The sequence below is a fragment of the Staurois parvus genome, unplaced genomic scaffold (assembly GCF_062004578.1).
Source record: "Staurois parvus isolate SC_StPar_1 unplaced genomic scaffold, SC_StPar_1.0 ptg001005l, whole genome shotgun sequence".
NCBI classification, from domain to species: domain Eukaryota; kingdom Metazoa; phylum Chordata; class Amphibia; order Anura; family Ranidae; genus Staurois; species Staurois parvus.
Window position 1 is genome coordinate 513,968 of NW_028318801.1, and position 24,439 is coordinate 538,406.

At 45.0% G+C, this 24,439-nt stretch overlaps 1 protein-coding gene across 1 annotated transcript in view; it reads left to right on the forward strand.

Annotated features, from left to right (window-relative positions):
* LOC149441310 (cytoplasmic phosphatidylinositol transfer protein 1-like) overlaps nt 1-13,884 on the forward strand; it is a 93,611-nt gene extending 79,727 nt beyond the window's left edge. The window contains exons 8-10 of the mRNA XM_089657498.1: nt 1,164-1,319; nt 3,151-3,214; nt 8,169-13,884. Of these exons, the coding sequence (XP_089513624.1) occupies nt 1,164-1,319; nt 3,151-3,214; nt 8,169-8,455 (507 nt within the window). The 3' untranslated portion in view covers nt 8,456-13,884. The remainder of the gene's footprint in view (nt 1-1,163; nt 1,320-3,150; nt 3,215-8,168) is intronic.
* The last annotated feature ends 10,555 nt before the right edge of the window (nt 13,885-24,439 follow it).

The following is a 24,439-nucleotide window of genomic DNA, read 5'->3' on the forward strand; positions in this document are numbered from 1 at the left end:
ATGATGTTATAGTAAAGCAGATTAAAGTGTAATGGTGTTATAGTAAAGTAGACTAAAGTGCAATGGTGTTATAGTAAGGCAGATGAAAGTGAAATGGTGTTATAGTTAAGCAGATCAAAGTACATTGATGGTATAATAAGAGAGATCAAAGTGCAATGATGTTATAGTAAGGCAGATTAAAGTGCAATGGAGTTACATTAAAGCAGGTCAAAGTGCAACGGTGTTATAGTAAGGCAGGTCAAAGTGCAACAGTGTTATAGTAAGGCAGGTCAAAGTGCAATTGTGTTATAGTATGGCAGATATAATGCAATGATGTTATAACAAAGCAGGTGAGACTGCAATGGTTTTATAGTAAGGCAGGTCAAAGTGCAATGACAGATCAAAGTGCAATGATGTTATAGTATGGCAGGTCAAAGTGAAATGATATTATAGTATGGCAGGTCAAATTGCAATGGTGTTATAGTATGGCAGGTCAACGTGCAATGGTGTTATAGTATGGCAGGTCAAAGTGCAATAGTTTTATAGTATGGCAGGTCAAAGTGCAATGGTTTTATAGTATGGCAGGTCAAAGTGCAATGGTTTTATAGTATGGCAGGTCAAAGTGCAATGGTGTTATAGTAAGGCAGGTCAAAGTGAAATGATGTTATAGTATGGCAGGTCAAAGTGCAATGGTGTTATAGTAAGGCAGGTCAAAGTGCAATGGTGTATAGTAAGGCAGGTCAAAGTGCAATGGTTTTATAGTATGGCAGGTCAAAGTGCAATGGTGTATAGTAAGGCAGGTCAAAGTGCAATGGTGTTATAGTAAGGCAGGTCAAAGTGCAGTGGTGATGTGCAGAGGGCAGTAACCATGATAGTCAGTTATATTTCACTACATTGTAGTCAGATAAGTAAAATGAAATGTCTGGTTTTGTAGTGGCTTGTTCTCATGTCGCCCTTTAGCTTATTAAACCATCCAGAAAACTATAATACAAGAATTCTGGGAAAAAGGCTTTATTCTGAGAAGAGTTCATTACTAGACCCGGCGGCGCGCTCCTTCCCGCTATCAGCACTCCATCTTTTTCTAATTTAATTCTAATTCATATTCAGGAAATGTACGAAGAACAAGGCCTGTAATGTCAGGCTGACACAAAGGGACGGCTTCATTCTTCCCCTCTCTATTGCAGGATCTCAGGCATTTTGTCTCTGGCAAGACGGGCCGCGGGCCTCTTCAGGAAGGCTGGAGGTGCCAGACAAAACCCATTATGTGCTCCTACAAATTAGTTAATGTCAAGTTTGAGGTGTGGGGCCTTCAGACACGAGTCGAGCATTTTGTGCACAAGGTGGGTGAAGGCTTTGTTCCCATCATGTAGTCCTTGTTGTGTGACATGTGACCTTGCAAAACTCCTTTATGTGGGTCATTAGAATGTACCCGAAACCAAAAATGAGACAATATAACATACAGATCAGCCTTTCAAGAGTCCTTGAAATAATTTTCAGGTCTCAAGGAACCCTTGCAAAAAACAACTCATTGGTGGGCAGTAGAAAAATACTTTTATTGGTGACTAGTGGGAAGAATGTCCCCTTTACAGTCGTGGTCAAGACTACAACCCTTACAGATAGCTAAAAAGATCTTTACGTGAAGCCAAGTGCCAAGTGGCGCTAATCCTGGAACTATAAAGGAACTACCAAATGGGAGACCAATCAGCCACTGCTGTAGGAACCGTTGTAATCTCTGGAGGAACCCAAGTTAGGAATGGCTGATAAAGATTATGGTGAGAAGGGACTTAAGCAACCAAAAAGTCCTCTTGTTTTTGGGAGATAAGAAACATATGTATACATTCTGCTCTAAAAAAAAATTTTCTGTGCTACACACTGACTTGGTTAGAGGACTTTTCGATTGCCTTAGCCCAGTCATTCTCAACCAGGGTGTTGTGGAACCCTAGGGTTCCTCCAGGGTTGGCTAGGGGTTCCTTGAGCTGTGGCTATTTGACCTTCTATCAAATGGTGCAGGCATGATTCCAAATCCAGCGCCACTTGGCATGACTGCAAGGATATCATTCTAGCCACCCCTGTAAGGGGGGCATTCTTCCCACCACCAATGTAAGGGGCATTTTCCCAATGACCCCAATAAACTTACTAGGGGTTCCCTGAGATATGAAAATTATTTCAAGGCTTTCTCTGGGTTAAAAGGTTGAGAAAGGCTGCCTTAGTCTCTTCTCACATCAACATGTATGGTTGTACTCTCTTTTTGGGTCCCAAGCCCAACTCCACATAAGCCCTGGTTTCCATACACTGCACTGATGATGGCCAAATAATGTTGTGTCGTGTCCCCACTCAGAAGGTCCACTCTCTCTGTCTGTTCTGGTGACCATTTTCACTGAGATAGAAAGTGACAGAGAATGAAAAATGTTAGTGTTGTCACCAGAATAGATGGTAATAGAGAGGACTTTGACCAAAATCTAGTTGATTTCGAAGTTGATACTGGACAATATATTGACAGCTTCAATACAGTTGATTGAAAGATTGAATTGAAATGAACATGGTAAAAACCAGCAGCAATTTAACCTCTTGCTGACCGCACTATAGCCAAATGAAGGCTGCAGCTTCTGGGAGGGCATCTTTTGACAACCTCCCAGAACCCCGCCACCCCCCCTCCCATGCCCCCGTGTCCTTCGGACATAGCTGATCACAGATTGAGGTACAGGGGCAATCAAAGCGACCCTTTACCATGTGGTCAGCTGTGTCCAATCCCAGCTGATCACATTGTATACAGATTTGCCGGTCACAAACCACCAAAAGCTCTATTTGTGTGAAAAAAATTGTAAAAATGTATTATGGGTACAGTGTTGCATGACCGTGCAATTGTCATTAAAGTGTGATAGCTGAAAATTTGGATTGGGCAGGAAGGGGGTGAAAGTGTTCGGTATTGAAGTGGTTAATATAAAGTGATCCAATTTATTGATGGTATACAATCTTGGCTATTCCGATCCCATCTCCTCCCCGTTGGTCAAGACCACCATTTGACGTCTTGCACTGCTTTGTGATTTTGACAAAAAAATAGAATGAGAAGTTCAATCACATGATCAAATTGACACATGGATGGCCAGTTGTAGACGGACACACACTGCGTCTTGTGAAACTGTGATTCTGAAATCTCCTCTGTATTACTAGGTTATTCGGGACCTGCTGATCATCGGTCACCGGCAAGCCTTTGCATGGGTAGATGAATGGTATGGTAAGTATCTCAGTACAACTTTTCAATAAACCATGACATCTGTGTATGAGTGAGGACTTTTTTTTTTTTTTTACTTTTTTTTGTTCAAAAATCTACTAGTGTATGGACAGCTTAAGAGCTACTGGAAACACAGGAGCGCCAGATTGACTGTTGAGTGACCATGTCAAATTTAATTTGTTCATAAAACTTTGAAAAAATAAGCTAGGGTATCCAAAATCGAGGATCCAAAGGTTGGCATTGCCTTACCTTATTATTCCTAATGCTCGACGCAGGTAAACGTGTGTAAACACAGTACACACGATTAAAAGCGTCAAGCGTTCTATTGGCCAAAATGCTGCTAGCCTCTAGGGGAGTTAAAATAATTGTCAGTGTGCATGAGGCCTTAATGTTGCACTCCTTTTTTCTTTTTTCTTCTTTTGTGCCCCTTGGAGGTCTCTTCATGTCTGTAAGCTGCCAGCAAGAGCCCTTGCATTCTTCAATATAGATCACATCCTTTTCATGAGATCCATCCAGGGGTCTCAAAACTTTCAGAACAAAACAAAATACCAGTTTACTGCCCTTCAAACGTTAGTGGGGCTGGACTGTGGCCTGTGGGAGGAATAGTGTACCATCATTGGTATCAGTGGGAGGAATAGTGCCCCATCATTGGTGTCAGTGGGAGGAATAGTGCCCCCTGATATGTATCAGTGGGAGGAATAGTGCCCCATCATTGGTATTAGTGGGAGGAATAGTGCCCCATCATTGGTATCAGTGGAAGGAATAGTGCCCTATCATTGGTGTCAGTGGGAGGAATAGTGCCCTATCATTGGTATTAGTGGGAGGAATAGTGCCCCATCATTGGTATCAGTGGGAGGAATAGTGCCCCATCATTGGTATCAGTGGGAGGAATAGTGCCCCATCATTGGTATCAGTGGGAGGAATAGTGCCCCATCATTGGTATCAGTGGGAGGAATAGTGCCCCATCATTGGAGTCAGTGGGAGGAATAGTGCCCCATCATTGGTATCAGGGGGAGGAATAGTGCCCTATCATTGGTATCAGTGGGAGGAATAGTGCCCCATCATTGGTATCAGTGGGAGGGATAGTGCCCCATCATTGGAGTCAGTGGGAGGAATAGTGCCCCATCATTGGTATCAGTGGGAGGAATAGTGCCCCATCATTGGTATCAGTGGAAGAATAGTGTCCCATCATTGGTGTCAGTGGAAGGAATAATGCCCATCATTGGTGTCAGTGGGAGGAATAATGCCCCATCATTGGTATCAGTGGGAGGAATAGTGCTCCATCATTGGTATAAATGGGAGGAATAGTGCCCCATCATTGGTATCAGTGGGAGGAATAGTGCCCCATCATTGGTATCAGTAGGAGGAATAGTGCCCCATCATTGGTATCAGTGGGAGGAATAGTGCCCCATCATTGGTATCAGTGGGAGGAATAGTGCCCCATCATTGGTATCAGTGGGAGGAATAGTGCCCCATCATTGGTATCAGTAGGAGGAATAGTGCCCCATCATTGGTATCAGTGGGAGGAATAGTGCCCCAGCATTGGTATCAGTGGGAGGAATAGTGCCCCATCATTAGTATCAGTGGGAGGAATAGTGCCCCATCATTGGTATCAGTGGGAGGAATAGTGCCCCATCATTGGTATCAGTGGGAGGAATAGTGCTCCATCATTGGTATCAGTGGGAGGAATAGTGCTCCATCATTGGTATCAGCAGGAGGAATAATGCCCCATCATTGGTATCAGTGGGAGGAATAGTGTCCCATCATTGGTATCAGTGGGAGGAATAATGCCCCATCATTGGTATCAGTGGGAGGAATAATGCCCCATCATTGGTATCAGTGGGAGGAATAGTGACCCATCATTGATATCAGTGGGAGGAATAGTGTCCCATCACTGGTATCAGTAACAGGAATAATGCCCCATCATTGGTGTCAGTGGAAGGAATAATGCCCATCATTGGTGTCATTTGGAGAAATAGTGCCTCATTATTGGTGTCAGTGGGAGGAATAGTGCCCCCTGATATGTATCAGTGGGAGGAATAGTGCCCCATCATTGGTATTAGTGGGAGGAATAGTGCCCCATCATTGGTATCAGTGGAAGGAATAGTGCCCTATCATTGGTGTCAGTGGGAGGAATAGTGCCCTATCATTGGTATTAGTGGGAGGAATAGTGCCCCATCATTGGTATCAGTGGGAGGAATAGTGCCCCATCATTGGAGTCAGTGGGAGGAATAGTGCCCCATCATTGGTATCAGGGGGAGGAATAGTGCCCTATCATTGGTATTAGTGGGAGGAATAGTGCCCCATCATTGGTGTCAGTGGGAGGAATAGTGCCCCATCATTGGAGTCAGTGGGAGGAATAGTGCCCCATCATTGGTATCAGTGGGAGGAATAGTGCCCCATCATTGGTATCAGTGGAAGAATAGTGTCCCATCATTGGTGTCAGTGGAAGGAATAATGCCCATCATTGGTGTCAGTGGGAGGAATAGTTCCCCATCATTGGTATCAGTGGGAAGAATAGTACCCCATCATTGGTGTCAGTGGGAGGAATTATGCCCCATCATTGGTATCAGTGGGAGGAATAGTGCCCCATCATTGGTATCAATAGGAGGAATAGTGTCCCATCTATGGTATCAGTGGAAGAATAGTGCCCCATCATTGGTGTCAGTGGTAGGAATAGTGCCTTGTATCAGTAGAAGAAATAGTGGCCCAAGGGCTGGATAAGGGCAAGAAAAGGGCCACATCCGGCCAACGGGCTGCAGTTTGGAGACCCCTGACATAGATGGAATGGATCTCACTAGATAATAAAGCCAAGATTCAAACATCTTTGGAGTTTACAAGAAGTCGACAATGGCACCTCCCATAGTTCTCTCTTCAGAGTTTCTTTTAAAGTTCTGTAACACCGTAACAGCCAATAAGATTCATCAGATCAGAGAAAAACAACAAACGTTGATTTCTGATTGGTCAAGATGAGTTATTGTACTTGCTTTTGAAATAAGAGGAAATAAAAGATGCACAAGGTAAATCAGAAACAGAAAAGAGGGCAGGAAAGGACTATGGAACTTTGACCTGGGGAGGGGGGTCAAATACTACCAAGTGGCATCTTCACAAAAGGTACAAATTTCTATGGACAAAAATATGTACCAAGCAAAGAGTGCCATGGTGCATTGGTGGGAATAGTGGAGGAGACAGGGTGTATGGTTCTCGCAGCTGAAAGGCTATATAAGCCTAGCTGCTCCACCAATGATAGACACTCTGGACCCCCCTGACCCCCCTACCTTTACCCATGCCTCTAAAAGGTGGACTTTCCCAGAGGACATGGTTTATTGGGGCACATTGTCCAGCATCAGCATCCTTTGTGGTCATCTCAAATCCTCAAGAAAATTGGTGCTGGAAGGCTTTCATCTATCAATCCCTGGGATGAACAGATGGCCAGTAGCTACTGTATCTAATGCTTAACATACTGTATGTTCCTGTCCTGCTCTGAATGATCTCTATAAGGTGAAGTATCCCTATTTAGGGCCACCAGCCCACCATATCTTATTAGTGCTTGTCTAGTTGGCTGGCAATGCCTACCTGCCAATGCCCAGTCCTCCCCTGCCAGAGAGGACTTTTTTTTGTAGAAGCAGATTATGAGCTCTGTCTTAGACACTTGCAACCCGTCTCCAGTACCCATGCAAAGCCACATCACGATATTTTTCCAGAGGAAGTAAAACTGAAGCCTGCGCCCTGGAGACCCATCTCTCCTTTTGTTTTACGTAGGATGTTTTATATTTAGCACAATTCTGACTTCCCACAGGTACCAGGAGAATGATCAGCCTGGTGAATCAATACCACAATGATACCTTGGAGGCAGAAAAAGAACATGCAGTAATGTGGAGTAACTTAATAACATAAGAGAAAACATGCAGCGGGCCAAATACAGGGATCATAAAAGAAAGAAAGAAAGCCATAGAAAAAACGTTGGGGCTATTTCTAGGAAACAATGCAGACTGTGCTCAGGGTGAAATGTACCGTGGTAAAGAACAGGACGTGTAGGGAGGACAAGGAAACAGAAGTATACCTAGCTGGGGCTCAGGCATGACGTTTGGAGGTATCAGAGGGTCTGGGGACAGTACATATTTTCTTCCATTTCAGCCTAATGTGGAAAAAAAGGGGGGGGGGGCAATTATCAGGGTTCAGCACAGGATAAAACTTGAATGGATTCCAGTGATTTCACAGTTGTACAATAAAATCAGTACCGAACCCTCCTCACAGAAGAACAACCTGAAAATAGCTGCAGAGCAGCAAAGGAGGTTCCTCCATGTCCGTCCAAGTTTTATTTTTACTTTATATTATTTTTTTATGTAGCTTTCGCATTTTGCATGTTTGTTGTCTCATATCTGTAGAATCTTCCTCTAGTGGATATCTACAGTATATGCCAATCAGTACAATCAGCAATCCTGCTAAATGACTGTTGTGAAAATCTGTTGATTCTAAAGCGGTTCCCATACGTGGTCCAGTCCTGGCCAAGTAAAGGGGTCTGTCCACCCAAATGTGATAAAAGTCTGTACACAAAAATCCATTACAGCCTTAACACTGGATTTCTGTATGATGATGCATGATTCTGTATGGGGAAACATCCTTTTGAAAACTACAGTAGGCGTTACTCAGAATCAGGAAACACTTGGCCTTCAGTTTTCCACAGAATGCAAGTTGGTGGAAACTTGGTGAAGCCTCAAACATCTTTCATGTCTTGGTTGCTTCAATAGTAAGATCCTCTGTTCCCCAGGGTTTGGATATTTCCATCTACCTATGTGTGTTCCCGCTCCTAAGTTGTGGTTAAAAGATACAAAGAGCCCCAGGAACCGAAAAGGATACAAGTCAAACTGAAGTTATATTGAAATTTACTCCATAGTTTGCATGTAATACCTATACAAACATAATCATGAATGACTCCCATGTTTTCACCCCTCAGGAATGACCATGGAGCAGGTTCGAGAGTATGAAAAGGAGACACAGGCCGCCACCAATGAGAAAATAGGACCAGTTGCACCGACCATTACCATAACTGCAGAAAGCCAGTGCCCTGCTATCCGTAGTGCCCCTGCCACCCCCATCACTGGTGAGCCTCCAGAATTTCTCACCCTGCCCAAAGAAAGACCACGCAAGACCTCTGCCCCAGATACACTTACTCTACCAGAACTCAGAGAACGAGCCAACGGACCTTCCAATCACCTCTCGCCAAACAATACTGACAGCTGAAACCAAAGGGGGGAGTCTTCTCTTCACTCCAAAAGGATGGGCCACTCATTCCCGACTCGTGGGAAGTCCCGAAAAAAGATCCTCGTGGACTCTGACATGAAGAAGTCAACCCTACGATGGAATAGACACTGACACAAAGGTGACCTATCTTGACTCAGGCAGAAGGAGAGTTGGCTTCTTCTCCTATGAGCAGGAAGGGGAACTTCCAAATTACTAAAGTGAAACCTTTGATCCGTCCGGCCATGTATTTGATGTAGCAGAGTCCGCAAACAAAGTATGAAGAAGATGTCTAGTGTCAGTTCAGTAAGAACTTGTAAAATTTAAAGCTATAGACCACCTAAAAGGGGGACTAAATTGTGTGGTCGCTTAATAGCCCTGTTCCTCGTCAATCAGTTTCTGGATTTTGGTTGAATGCTTGATTCCTGATTTATATACTGTTTTGTTTTTTTTGAATTTGTAAAAAAAAAAAGCAACATCAAGCAACTATTTAAATAGACAGTTAAAACATCTGTAGAAACCTTTTTTAACTTGTAAAATAATGTATTTATTCTTGCAATCCCCCATACCTTGCTGTGCTAGATGCTTACCTAGCACTACAACAGTGCCCACCCTTTTCAGCGCCAGAAAATATGTCAAGTCTGTGAAAGTGGGAATGACCACTGAATGCTCTCATTGGATGGGGGGATGGAAGGTGGATAGGGTTTGACTCCAAGGGGAGGAGTTAGAGCAGAATGCATGTAAATTGAACTATTAGGCAGTGGCCCATTGATTAATATATAGACAGATTTCATGTATTTTTGCTGGTAATTGGTAGTGCACTGAAATGACTGAAATACATTTTCTGGGAAATGTAAGAAAATGTATTTATTTGCCTGGAGTCATTCTTTGAAGTGTATTTGTCAGCCATTTTTTCAGATTTTAAAAGTAGTCCTGCCTAGGACAAGGAGCAGGTAGCACAAGGTTCCCATTATTAATTTGTTACCCAAGCCAGGGACTCCTTTCCAGTGCTCCCCTCTGATCCTGGTTTCACCTTGTTACCAAAGATCTAGCTTTCCTGCCTTCTGCTCTGATCCCTCCTACATGGAGCTAAACTTCATCCACATACCTTTACCCGTCCAATGAGAATACTTCATTTTCAAAAACTGGTCTCATTGGTCAGTGGACTCGGTAGGGAATAGGGCTTACTTCTTGTGGGTGGAACCTATTCCCAAATTGGGGAATTTGATCCTTCAGTAACAAAGTGAATCTAGGGTCAGAGGGTCATAACAATGGGGCTTTTAGCTGCTCTTTGGCAAAATTTTGTTTTTAAAAAAAACAAGCTGAACTCCAGAATAGTTTGAAATTTGGACCAAAAATTCCTCTCCCTGTGCACAGTAAAAAAAACCTTTTTTTTTTTGGTAAAACATATTTTTGGAGAAAATTACCTTTCTATAGTCTGTGATGTCATTAGTTGGATACAGACAGCTTAGCTCTGCTTGGGCACCTGGAGAATGTATCAGAGAAACAGCAATGTCACTTCTGCTCACTAGGATTCCCGTCATTCGATGGGAATTGTAGCTGTGAATGAGAGTGAATGAGGGAAGGTTGGTGGCCGATCATATGATATACGGTAAGTATAGGCTTGCCAGACCTGAAGTCTCCACGTCTGCCAATCAAATTATGCAGTGAGGGTAGGCGGGACAGACCAGGAGTCTGTGATGCGTAGGTCCTCCCACTAGGAGCCACCAGTCTTACAACAGGGAACAAGGGAAATTGAGCCTTTATTTGGAAGCTTTCTAAATAGTATCTAGTGCATTACATTATAAAAAAAAATGATCATATTTGGAGAAAGGTAAGAAATGTAATTTTTACACCTGCTGAAAAATGTTCAGCTTTAAGATGGCAGACAGGTTCACTTTAAGTTATATGAATTTAAAGGAGAATTCCAGCTAAAGTCTAACTAGTCTTAAAGCGGTAGTCAACCACAAAAAAAAATTCAAAAAAAATTCTTCTCCCTGCAAGCTAAGAGCATAATGTGCGAGTATGCATCGCACGCTACCGCATTATGAATGACTTACCTGAAAACGAAGCCCTCCTGCGGAGCGCTGTCATGGCCCCCTCTAGTCTTACATCTTCACCCGGTCCTCCTTCCCTTCGAGTTGAGGCCATCTGATTGGTGATGTCGTCACTCCCGCGCATGGCGAAGGGAGTTTTGCTCGCGGCACGGCCCTCTTAATGGATGGCATTCCGTCCATTGAGAGTGCTGTGCGCCGGTGACATCACTGGCGCTTCTAGAATTAATATCTTCTAAACAGTGCATGTTTCAGAGATATTTACAGTACCTACAGGTCAGCCTTATTGAAGACTGACCTGTAGGTAAAATATGCAAAAAGGAGTTTACTTACACTTTAAATTTGCCCCCCCCCTAACACCTATACCAACTAACCTTTGTACAAAAGATGTATCTACTTACCTATTTTCAGCCCGTTCTGGTTCTTTGTGCCAGCCTGTACAAGGTAGGGTATGCCTGGGAGTAAAGACATCACCCATAGGCAACACAGTGGCTAAGTGGTTAGCACTTCTGCCTGGCAGTACTAGGGTCGCTGGTTCAAATACCAACTACGGCACCACCTGCCTGGAGTTTGCATGTTCTCCCTGTGCCTGTGTGGGTTTCCTCCCACACTCCAAAGACATGCTGGTAGGTTAATTGGATCCTGTCTAAATTGCCCCTAGTATGTGTATGTATGAATGTGAGTCAGGGACCTTAGATTGTACACCCCTTGAGGGTTAGGGACTGATGTGAATGTACAATATATATGTAAATTGATAGCGCTGCATAAGCACCTGTTATAAAATAATAGGCTCCCGTGATGCAGCCATTGTCAGCAGTCTCTTCTCTCCCCTACAGCTGCTGCTGGCTGACACATGGGAGACGGATCAGATGAGTGGGCGGTAAATATGAAGTGACAATTTAATTCCTGGAATGAACTGTAAAAAAAAAAAAGTATGCCTACCTATATACTAGTAGATGTTGTCACCTTCAAAGTAGTCCCCTTGTGAAATGACGCACATTTCTAGGGGACTCTGCCACTGCTGGAAGCATTCCTGGAATTTGCTGAGCGGTGCTACGCCGCAGTCATTCCAGGAATTAAATTGCCACACCTCTTATTAACATCTTTTTTTTAATATATATATATATATATATACTGTGTGTATATATATATATATATATATATATATATAGGCAGAGATGTAGATAAGACCTGTTAAGCTTTATCTGGAATTCTACATTGAAGCCCCGTTCACACCAATGCGTTTTTTTGTGCTTTTTGCAGAAACACAATATTCCATTTAGCATGGTTTCCTATGGAACATGTTCACATCTATGCTTTTTTGAGCTGCTGCGTTTTTGGAAAGGGTCAGTCTAGGTTCACACCTAAGCGTTTTCCGCAGCGTTTTGCAGAAAGGCTCAGCAATCCATTTAATATGATTTCCTATGGTACACGTTCACATCTCCGCGTTTTCGCCCAGTGCGTTTTTTTGGAAAGAGTCAGGGACTTTTTTAAACGCAAAAATATGCTTCAATGGAGACGCTGCAGAAAAGCACATGGTGCTTTTTTGATGCATTTTTTATGTGTTTTGCATTTTAATCTGCCTAGCAACAAGAAAAAATTTAAATAATAGAAAACACAAAACACATCGCAAAAAGCACTGCAGAAACGGATCAAACGCAAAACTGCATAGATGTAAACTTGGCCTCGGGGATTTTTTTCAAAGCAAAAAAGCAGTGCTTTTGCTAATAACAGATTTCAATGGAGAATCCGCTGAAATGCATGGTAGTGCCTCTTTGAGGCGTTTTGTTTTTTGCATTTTTATTCTGCCTATCAAAAAAGAAATTCCACCAAAAAAAAAATAAAAAGCTGAACAAAACGCAAAACGCGTCTAAAACACATCAAACAGAGTGCAAGTGTACAATCCAAACGCACACGATTTGCGTTAAAAATGGCGGTGTGTATAAGTGGATGCTGCAGTAACCGTCGGCTGGAACCGAACAGAATCCTCAAGGGAGAATGTCACCAGCACACCGAGGATCACCAATATGGATCCAAAACTTTTGGACCCATATTGGTGATCCTCGGTGTGATGGTGACATTCTCCCTTGCTAAAACACAAAATTGCGTGAATAAAAACGCAAAACGAACTGCGAAAAGCACTGCAAAATGGACAAAAAAGCAAACTGCATAGGTACTATCAAGAGGACGAAACATGCCAAGTTGATAGGATCTCCAGCATGCGATGGTCCGCTTCCCAACTTGCCGACGCTTCCATTCCTTAGCTAAGCGTTCATCAGGTCATTGAAATGTACCATTGACAATCATTCCTGAATTCTTTCCAAACGGTTTAATTTCTTTACCCTATGAATGCTGGATTTGGGGTGCGGGTTGGAGGGCGAGGGGGGTGGGGGGGGTTTCAGTTGAACATTTTTCTTTCCAACAGGTTTAATTTTTTTATTCTACAAATGCTGGACTTGGGGTGCGGGTTGGAGGGCGAGGAGGGGGCAGTCGAACATTTTTCTTTCCAAAAGGTTTCAGTTCTTTATTCTACGAATGCTGGATTTGGGGTGCGGATTGGAGGGCGAACGGGGGGGGCAGTCGAACATTATTTTTTCCAAAAGGTTTCAGTTCTTTATTCTACGAATGCTGGATTTGTGGTGCGGGTCAGAGGGCGAGTGGGGGGGGCAGTCGAACATTTTACTTTCCAAAAGGTTTCATTTCTTTATTCTAAAAATGCTGGATTTGGGGTGCGGGTCAGAGGGCGAGCGGGGGGGGGGGCATTCGAACATTTTTCTTTCCAAAAGGTTTCATTTTTTTATTCTACGAATGCTGGATTTGGGGTGCAGGTCAGAGGGTGAGCGGGTGGGCGGGGGCATTTGAACATTTTTCTTTCCAAAAGGTTTCATTTTTTTATTCTACGAATGCTGGATTTGGGGTGCAGGTCAGAGGGTGAGCGGGTGGGCGGGGGCATTTGAACATTTTTCTTTCCAAAAGGTTTCAGTTCTTTATTCTACGAATGCTGGATTTGGGGTGCGGGTCAGAGGGTGAGCGGGGGGGGGCGGGGGCATTTGAACATTTTTCTTTCCAAAAGGTTTCAGTTCTTTATTCTACGAATGCTGGATTTGGGGTGTGGGTTGGAGGGCGAGCGGGGGGGGGGGGGGGCATTCGAATATTTTTCTTTCCAAAAGTCACCACATTTATCATGTATTACCCAGTAAAAAAAAAAACACGTTATCTTGTGAGCCGCGCCACTTTCTGATAATCATGAAATGAAAGAGAAAATAGTTCAGTTGTTCCATTGTTCAATGTTTATCATTTATATGGCATATTATTGTATTTTATTTATGTGAAGCCATTTTATGGTTTTATTTCTTGAATAAAACAGTTAACCAATCACTGACCTGCATGTGGCTTTCACGACAAAGTACAGCGCGCTATTTAAAGGTGACCTTTCTGGAACAAATAATGCGGAGCTATATTAAGCAGCGTAGCCGCTACAATGACGGAACGGTTTAATAACTTCGGAGAAAAAATATTAGCTGCTTGGAGAGTGCATTGTTCTTAAAGAAGAACTCCGGGAAAGCTATAAAAATCACCCAAGAGTGCACCCCAGGGGCGGACTGACCATTTGGAAACTCGGGCACTGCCCAAGGGCCCGGGGTCAGTAGGGGGCCCCATGAGATGCCCCTGGTACCTTTTTCATAGACTTTTTTGAGTTTTGGCAAGGACACAGGGGCCCCATGATCCCCTATTGCCCAGGGGCCCCATGAGTTGTCAGTCCGCTCCTGGTGCTCCCCCTACACTAAAACACTAAACAGTTAATAATAGTTTGAAAATCCTCACCATTTAGGGTAGGGGTGGGCAACCTTAAAGAGGTGGGGGTCTACCTGAACAACATGGGAGAAGTCAAAGATCACCGGGCGCAGTGTCGCCTCTTCACAGCTGATTTGATCGCTTCCCGACGGCTCTACTACAGGGAGGCAGGGATGCGCAAAATCACGTCTATATACGTGATTTGCATTTCCAGGTAGGGAGTGCACGCGCGCGTGTGTGTGCGCACTCCCTACCCAAGCTGCTATTGGCTCCTCGGCGTGTCAATCACCGAGACAGAGCTGACAGGGGAGAGGTCTGTATGTAAACAACACCGATCTCTGCCCAGTCAGCACAAACAGGCTGCTTTGTATTGCTCTGCACAGCAGAGAAAAACACAGCAGCATGTCTCCCTAGTAAAACAGCACACAGTTAACCCTTTGATGGCCCCACATGTTAAACCCCTTCCTGCCCAGTGCCATTAGTACAGTGTCAGTGCTTTTTATTAGCACTGATCACTGTATTGGTGTCACTGGGGATGTCAGTGACACCAAGTCATCCCCCCCCCAGTGTCAGAATGTCCGCCGCAATCCCGCTATAAGCCGCTGATCGCCGCCATTACTAGTGAAAAAACAATTTCAGTATCTATCCCGCCATTTATAGACGCTAGAACTTTCACGTAAACCAATTAATCTACACATATTGGGATTTTTTTCTTTAGCAAATACATGTCAGAGAATACATTTTGGCCTAAATTTATGACAAAATTTGATTTTTTAAATTTTTTTACTGGACGTGTTTAATAGCAAAAAGTCAACAATATTTTTTGTTTGTCTTTTTCAAAATTGTCGGTCTTTTATTGTTTATAGCGCAAAAATTAAAAGCGCACAGGCGATCAAATACCACCGAAAGAAAGCTCTATTTGTGGGGGGGGAAAGGACATAAATCTAATTTGGGTTCAGCGTTGCATGACCGCGCAATTGTCAGTTAAAGTAATGCAGCGCCGTATAGAAAAAAACGGCCTGGTCAGGAATGGGGGGAAATCCACTGGAGGGCGAACCCCTCATTGCGGCACTATTGTGTCACAATCGCTGCATTGCATGGCAATCGTGGGTTTAAATCAGGTGGTGAGGAGGCAACATATCGCCTCCTCACCACCTGTCAAAGACACTTGGATCCCTTTTCAGAGGACCAGCAGTGCCTACTGCACTTGTGAATGAGCCCTTAGTTGCATTCGGCAGCAGCACCCTTAGGGCTCTCTTACACGTAAAGTTGGGGGGGTGGTAAAAACCTGCGGTCAAGTTGTGGTTTCACCACCCCCCAGTCCCTACCCCCTTTAGCTGCTGAGGCAGCAGCCAAAGGTGTACACATGCCTCAGCAGGAACTACGCCCCCTGTTGCTTTTGGTGGGTGCTACCACCTGCCAATCGTGACCCGTCCAAGTAAATGGGGCCACTCTGCAAGCGCCCTGCAACTGCTTGCTCCTGCGGGGTCCAAGGGGTTAAAGCGGGTGGTGAGAAAGCAATGCAACACTGCCTGATTAACCCCTCGTATGCTGTACTGCACAAGGTTGCAGGGCACTTGCAGAGCGGCCTCATTCACTTGAATGGGTCATGCCTGGCAGGTGCTCCACCCATCAACCATGACAGGGTCGTATAACTCCTCCTGCTGCGACATGTGTACACCCCTGGCCACAGATAAAGGGGGTGTGTCTGAGGCAAGGGTGGTAAAAACACGTCTTAACCGTGGGGTTTTACCACCCCTCCCCCCAAACTGCAAATGAAAATGAACCCTTACTGTTCTAAGCCCACTATAAGGCTGCTTTCACACTGATGTTCTGCGGTTTATCTGCCCCGCAGGTGCATCTGCGACTTTCCTGGGTTAGCTGCACTTTGGCATAGACTTCTATTATATCCTGTGGGTGTGGTGCACTTTCTGAAAGCGCATCAAAACTCTGCATTCAGGAATTTTAGTGTGTTTTCAGAAAGTGCACCCGTAGGATATAATAGAAGTCTGTGGCAAAGCTCAGCAAACCCACAGGAAAGCTGCAGGTACCCTGCACTGCCCCCAAGGAGTGGGTAAACCGCAGCAGATCAGTGTGAAAGCAGCCCTATACTACTATGCCCAGTGTATTGCTTCACACCGACCTGAAGATCTCTTCTTTCCTGCTGATGGCGACACTCTGGAGGCCGTCGGCCGGGATAAGAGGTGGAGTGCAGTTGGGATCATTTTGCATGGGACAGGAACCGGCACTACAGAGGAGGCATCGACTTATACCACTCTTGCTCCCTACTGCACTCTGTCTGATGCTCTGGGATGGCGGGTCAGCAAGCCCAGGGTGCGATCTACCAGTCATCTGCTGGTTGCCGATCCCCTATTTAGGTGAAAAGTCTATTTGAATTTTCATGACCTCATCTCTGTAATTCAAAAGATAACAGCTTCTGCTCTGCCAAGGAGGAGGAGTCACAGCCAGGATGACATCATATCCTCTTCTCACTCGCTCTGGAAACTACAGTTCCCATCAACCACAGGGAATTGTAGTGAATGTGGGCGGGTACACAAGGCCTGTATATGTTGGGTGTGTCTGAGAGTCTCAGTCCGCCTACCACTGCAAGTAGGGCTGAATGACATCACTGCTTCCTGGAGAAAGAACTACAGAAGGGATGTGCCGGGACCAGCGGCTGGAGGAATAGGAGGCATAGCAGCCACATGATACCAAAGAGAATTTAGGTCTTGATCTGAAAATGAATGGACTATTTCACAGCAACTACTGAGTGAACCAGAAGATGGAAGATATATTCAGTGAAGGTAGGAAATCAGCAACAGGGACATGTAAAGACATTTTTGCCCAGAGTTCTGCTTAACCACTTCCTGTCTGGCCGCTGTATATAAATGGCTGGATGGTGGCAGTGCAGGGGCGGGTTGCCGTTCATAAACACCAATCACTGTACGGGACCTCTGTGTGAGGTCCCGATCATGTGATCACTGATTGGCCAATCAGTAATCACATGAATAGGTGTAAGCAAGATGTCACTTCTGACACCATTGCTTACTACGTGTGAAATCTGTGAATGATCACAGAGATCACATAGTACAGGGCTATTCACAACAGCCTTGTACCACGTGACAAGCTGTGACCAATCACAGCTCTCACAGTATTTCTCAATGGCTGCAAGAATGCAGCCAGAGAGAAGGAGAAATGATTGCTTTTACAGCCTTTATGGGTGTAAAAGCAATGAGTAAAAAAAGGAAAACAAAATCTTCATTAGTACAGTGTCACTATGGTGACACTGTACTGCTAGGGTGACAGAATGTTAAAAAAAACATAAATAATAATATAAAAAATAAAATAAAAATGTAAAAATTTTGAAAAATTATAATTTTTGGTTATAAACTAATTTGAGTTATTTTTTTACTAAAAAGATACCTGAATAAATTTTGGCCAAGATTTATGAAGAAAGATTATTTATCTGCAAAATTTTATAAGAAAAACACTTTCTTTTTAACATTTTGGACTTTTTCATTTATATAGCAAAAAAATAAAAATCCCAGCGGTGAATAAATATCACCAAAATAAAGTTTTATCTGTCTCAAAAAATGCTAAAAAATTCATATGGGTACAGTGTTGCATGACCGCGCAATTGTCATTCAAAGTGTGATAGCGCTGAAAGCTAAAAATTGGCCTGGACAGGAAGGGGGTGAAAGTGTCCGGACATGAAGTGGTTAAGGGCCAGTTCACACCATAGAAACGCAGTCCAGATGCGTTCCTGATGCATTTCCACATGCGCATTTTTTACGCATTCCAGTGCATTTTTGATGTGTTTTTGACGCATTCCAGCGCATATTTTATGCATTCCAGTTAATTTTTCCCCCTCTCTGTTTCTTCAATTTAAATAGGGACATGTGCATTCCAGTGCGTTTTTGAGGCGTTTTGGTGCATTCCAGTGTGTTCCAGCGCATTTTGTATGCGTTTTACCGCATTCCAGTACAGTTCTGTGCAGAAAAAAATGCAGCATGTTCTACTTTTTTTTCTGCAAGCACTGATGTGAACTATGACATTGACAACCATGTAACCTACTTTCTGTGCGTTTTGGATGCAGAAAAAAAGCAACTGAAACGCGTGTCGTGTGAACTGGCACTTAAAGTGGATCTTTCAGTAACTTTACACCTCTGCATGAATAGATCCCTGACAGATCACAATATACAGCAACACTATCATGGTTCAAAAAAGCTCCATCTTTCCTTGAGCTCCTGGCCAGTGACTTTGCCTAGGCTGGGATGATGTCATCGGTCTGCTGCAAGCAAAAGGAAGCATTTCTTCAGTCTCCTCTCCCCCACTGATCAGACTGCAACGCTGTAATTTTGTAGCAAGGTGAGAGGGACTAATTTGTCTCAGACATTTATGAACGCAGTAGTCACATGACTGTAGATGATGACCTAAAAAAAGATGGTTCCCTTCCCCCTGAGAGAAAAGCAAATGAAGGCATTGTCAGGGGAGTCCCGTCAGAAGTAATAAATGCCTGGTAGTACTTAACACACAAAGTACTTAGTATAGATGTCTTAACATGAAACCTACATCTGATGATAGGTCCACCCAGGGGCGGACTGACCATTTGGAAACTCGGGCACTGCCCGAGGGCCCGGGGTCAGTAGGGGGCCCCATAAGATGCCCCTGGTACCTTTTTCATAGGCTTTTTTGAGTTTGGGCAAGGACACAGGGGCCCCATGATCCCCTATTGCCCGGGGGCCCCATGAGTTGTCAGTCCGCCCCTGGGTTCAAGGCTGTTTTGCTGATTTGTGTTCCTATACAGCTGGTTCAGCAACACAAATGGTACAGCGCCACCTAAGGATAGATGATAGAGACTGCATGTTCCAGAAAGGTAGGGAAACTATACATATAATAATCACACCTCTAATCTTTTCTTTTTTTTTTTAACACATTATACAAAAGGATACAGGATAGGACATATATACACTGCTCAAAAACATGAAAGGAACACTTTGAAAACACATCAGATCTCTATGGGGAGAAATCTGCTGCTGGATCTCTATACTGATATGGACGGGGTGATGTGTGAGGAACGTAAGGACGCCCCATCGTTTGATAGAAATGATCGACCTACAGAGGACTGAATTCAGAGACACCCCAAAAATCAAAGTGAAAAAATGATGCAGCAGGCGAGTCCATTTTGCTGACATTTTATTGCAGCAACTCAGAATGGTCCTCAGTAGTTTGTATGGCCCCCACGTGCTTGTATGCATGCCTGACAACGTCGGGGGAGGCTTCTAATTAGATGACAGATGGTGTCCTGGGGGATTTCCCCCAGATCTGGACCAGGGCATCACTGAGCTCCTGGACAGTCTGAGGTGCAACCTGGGGGCGTCAGATGGACCGAAACATGACATCCCAGAGGTGTTCTATTGGATTTAGGTCAGGCGAGCGTGGGGGCCATTCAATGGTATAAATTCCTTCATCCTCCAGGAACTGCCTGCATACTCTCACCACATAAGGCACATTGTAAGCACACACCCATGTAGTAAGTGGTTTGTCTCTACCCTCTAACTGTTACATCTGTAACACAGTCTGTTCTGTTGAAAAACAACAGACTTACTGACCAGATCACCAGGTGAAAAGGAAGCCAAAAAAAGACTAATAAACAAAAGCAGACATCTAAGAATTGGTAAGCTGCAATGTAACAGATGTTTGCTTTTGGATTTAATATCGCTTTAAAGTCTCTTGGTGAGAATCCTTGATCAGTGAGCAGACGGGTCTCCTACCTATAGTGTCTGCAATGCAGGGTCTGGAACAATGTTCCTTGACAGAGGCAACAATGTGGGTTCAGTGGTCCTTCGGTCTGACATGGTGTTTTAAGACGTCTGCAAGGATGGCATGGCACCCTTCCTACTGACCACCAAAGAAGGTTCTAATTTCACTGACCATCAATGTAAGGGGAATTTCATCCACTGACCATCAATGTAGGGGGACTTTTATCCACGGGCCATCAATGCAGGGGGCCTTTTATCTACTGACCATCAATGTAGAGGGACATTTGTCCACTGACTATCAATGTAAGGGGAATTTTATCCATTGACCATCAATGTAGGGGGCCTTTTATCTACTGACCATCAATGTACGGGAGTTTTATCCACTGGCCATAAATGTAGGGGGCCTTTTATCCACTGGCCATAAATGTATGGGGACTTTTATCCACTGGCCATAAATGTAGGGGGACTTTTATCCACTGGCCATAACAGTAGGGGACGTTTATCCACTGGCCATAAATGTAGGGGGACTTTTATCCACTGGCCATAAATGTAGGGGGACTTTTATCCACTGGCCATCAATGCAGGGGGCCTTTTATCCACTGGCCATCAATGTAGGGGGCCTTTAATCCACTGGCCATAAATGTAGGGGGACTTTTATCCACTGGCCATCAATGTAGGGGGCCTTTTATCCACTGGCCATAAATGTAGGGGGACTTTTATCCACTGGCCATAAATGTAGGGGGACTTTTATCCACTGGCCATAACAGTAGGGGACGTTTATCCACTGGCCATAAATGTAGGGGGACTTTTATCCACTGGCCATAAATGTAGGGGGACTTTTATCCACTGGCCATCAATGCAGGGGGCCTTTTATCCACTGGCCATCAATGTAGGGGGCCTTTAATCCGCTGGCAATAAATGTAGGGGGCCTTTTATCCACTGGCCATAAATGTAGGGGGACTTTTATCCACTGGCCATCAATGCAGGGGGCCTTTTTTCTACTGACCATCAATGTAGTGGGACATTTGTCCACTGACCATCAACGTAAGGGGAATTTTATCCACTGACCATCAATGTATGGGGGACCTTTATCCACTGGTCATCAATGCAGGGGGCCTTTTATCCACTGACCATCAATGTAGGGGGACTTTTATATACTGGCCATAAATGTAGAGGGACTTTTATCCACTAGCCATCAATGTAGGGGGCATTTTTCCACTGACCATCAATGTAGGGGGACTTTTATCCACTGGCCATAAATGTAGGGGGACTTTTATCCACTGACCATCAATGTACAGGGACTGTTATCCACTGGCCATAAATGTAGAGGGACTTTTATCCACTAGCCATCACTGTAGGGGGCATTTTTCCACTGACCATCAATGTAGGGGGACTTTTATCCACTGGCCATAAATGTAGGGGGACTTTTATCCACTGACCATCAATGTACAGGGACTGTTATCCACTGACCATCAATGTAAGGGGACTTTTATCCACTGACCATCAATGTACAGGGACTGTTGTCTACTGACCATCAATGTATGGACCTTTTATCCACTGGCCGTCAATGTAGGGGGCCTTTTATCCATTGGCCATCAATGTAGGGGGCCTTTTATCCACTGGCCATCAATGTACAGAGACTGTTATCCACTGACCATCAATGTAAGTGGACATTTATCCACTGACCATCAATGCAGGGGGATTTTTATCCACTGACCATCAATGTAGGGGTACTTTTATCCACTGACCATCAATGTAGGGGTACTTTTATCCATTGACCATCAATGTAAGGGGACTTTTATCTACTGGCCATAAATGTAGGGGGACTTTTATCCACTGACTATCGATGTAAGGGGCCTTTTATCCACTGAATATCATTGCAGGGCTGGATCTAGCCTGTCTATAGTTGGATGCAGTAAAAAATGTCAGGGGGCAAAGGGTGAGAGGTCAAAAGGGCAGAGAACAGGGGCACAGCTTCTTCTCCCAGCCCTGCCCTGCACACAGCCTGGGCACAAGCAGCAGAGCTCTTCCTCCCCACACAATGCTTAGAGCAGTCTAATGTAAAAATATCAGACCAGATATAGTGAATGCAGGATCCGGGGAGATCAGATATAGTGAATGCAGGGTCCGGGGAGATCAGATATAGTGAACGCAGGGTCCGGGGAGACCAGATATAGTGAACGCAGGGTCCGGGGAGACCAGATATAGTGAATGCAGGGTCCGAGGAGCCCAGATATAGTGAATTCGGGGTCCCTGGAGACCAGATATAATGAATGCAGGATCCAGGGAAACCGGATATAGTGAATGTAGGGTCCGGGGAGATCAGATATAGTGAACGCAGGGTCCGGGGAGACCGGATATAGTGAATGCAGGGTCCTGGGAGACCAGATATAGTGAATGCAGGGTCCAGGGAGAGCGGATATAGTGAATGCAGGATCCAGGGAGCCCAGATATAGTGAATTCAGGGTCCCTGGAGACCAGATATAGTGAATGCAGGATCCAGGGAAACCGGATATAGTGAATGCAGGGTTCGGGGAGGCCAGATATAGTAAATGCAGGGTTTGGGGGGACCAGATATAGTGAATGCAGGGTCTGGGGAGACCAGATATAGTGAATGCAGGGCCCGGGGAGACCTGATATAGTGAATGCAGGGTCCGGGGAGACCTGATATAGCGAATGCAGGGTCCGGGGAGGCCAGATATAGTGAAAGCAGGGTCCAAGGAGACCGGATATAGTGAATGCAGGGTTCGGGGAGACCAGATATTGTGAATGCAGGGTCTGGGAAGACCAGATATAGTGAATGCAGGGTCCGGGGAGACCAGATATAGTGAATGCAGGGCCCGGGGAGACCTGATATAGTGAATGCAGGGTCTGGGGAGACCTGATATAGTGAATGTAGGGTCCAAGGAGACCGGATATAGTGAATGCAGGGTCCGAGGAGGCTAGATATAGTGAATGCAGGGTCCAAGGAGACCGGATATAGTGAATGCAGGGTCCGGGGAGACCAGATATAGTGAATGCGGGGTCCAAGGAGACCGGATATAGTGAATGCAGGGTCTGGGGAGACCGGATATAGTGAATGCAGGGTCTGGGGAGATAGGATATAGTGAATGCAGGGTCCGGGGAGACCAGATATAGTGAATGCAGGGTCTGGGGAGACCAGATATAGTGAATGCAGGGTCTGGGGAGATAGGATATAGTGAATGCAGGGTCCGGGGAGACCAGATATAGTGAATGCAGGGCCCGGGGAGACCTGATATAGTGAATGCAGGGTCTGGGGAGACCTGATATAGTGAATGTAGGGTCCAAGGAGACCGGATATAGTGAATGCAGGGTCCGGGGAGGCTAGATATAGTGAATGCAGGGTCCAAGGAGACCGGATATAGTGAATGCAGGGTCCGGGGAGACCAGATATAGTGAATGCGGGGTCCAAGGAGACCGGATATAGTGAATGCAGGGTCTGGGGAGACCGGATATAGTGAATGCAGGGTCTGGGGAGATAGGATATAGTGAATGCAGGGTCCGGGGAGACCAGATATAGTGAATGCAGGGTCTGGGGAGACCAGATATAGTGAATGCAGGGTCTGGGGAGATAGGATATAGTGAATGCAGGGTCCGGGGAGACCAGATATAGTAAATGCAGGGTCCGGGGAGACCGGATATAGTGAATGCAGGGTCCGGGGAGACCGGATATAGTGAATGCAGGGTCCGGGGAGACCGGATATAGTAAATGCAGGGTCCGGGGAGACCAGATATAGTAAATGCAGGGTCCGGGATTTGGAAACACTTTAAGTTGTGATCACATGATACTTCTTGTGCACAGAAGAGGGCTCTTCTTCGAGTGTTCCCGTTGCTACCTGGCGATGTGCACATTTTCTATTGGCTTACAACAAAACTGCAGAAGCCGATGACTTTTCGAAGATACAACCACCCTATTGCTATGCTGGTTTAACCGGTCGTCTCTCCAGGTCATGGCAACGACGAGGGTCAGAGACACTGGCTTAGGTATGAAAAAGCTCCAACATGCTGGAGGGATGAGAGGGGCAGGAGAAAGGAAAGATGGGAGCACTAGGCTCGCCCGGAGATGGGCTATAACTAAGGACACCAAATTACACTACGACAGCAAAATATCTGACGGATCGAACCGTCCTCAATAACCCCCTTCATGCGCATCCCCTCTTATACAGATGTCATCTCACAAGGCTGACATAGTAGTGGCGTGTATAGAGTGCGGTGGCAAAAACGTGACGTATTAAATGCTCCAGCCGCCAGACTTCATCAAACTCCCCCACAATCAATCACAATCAGAGAGTGACCACGCTCCGGAGCAAAAAGCCGTAATCTGTGTTTATTGATAGATCTGATGCACAGCAGAC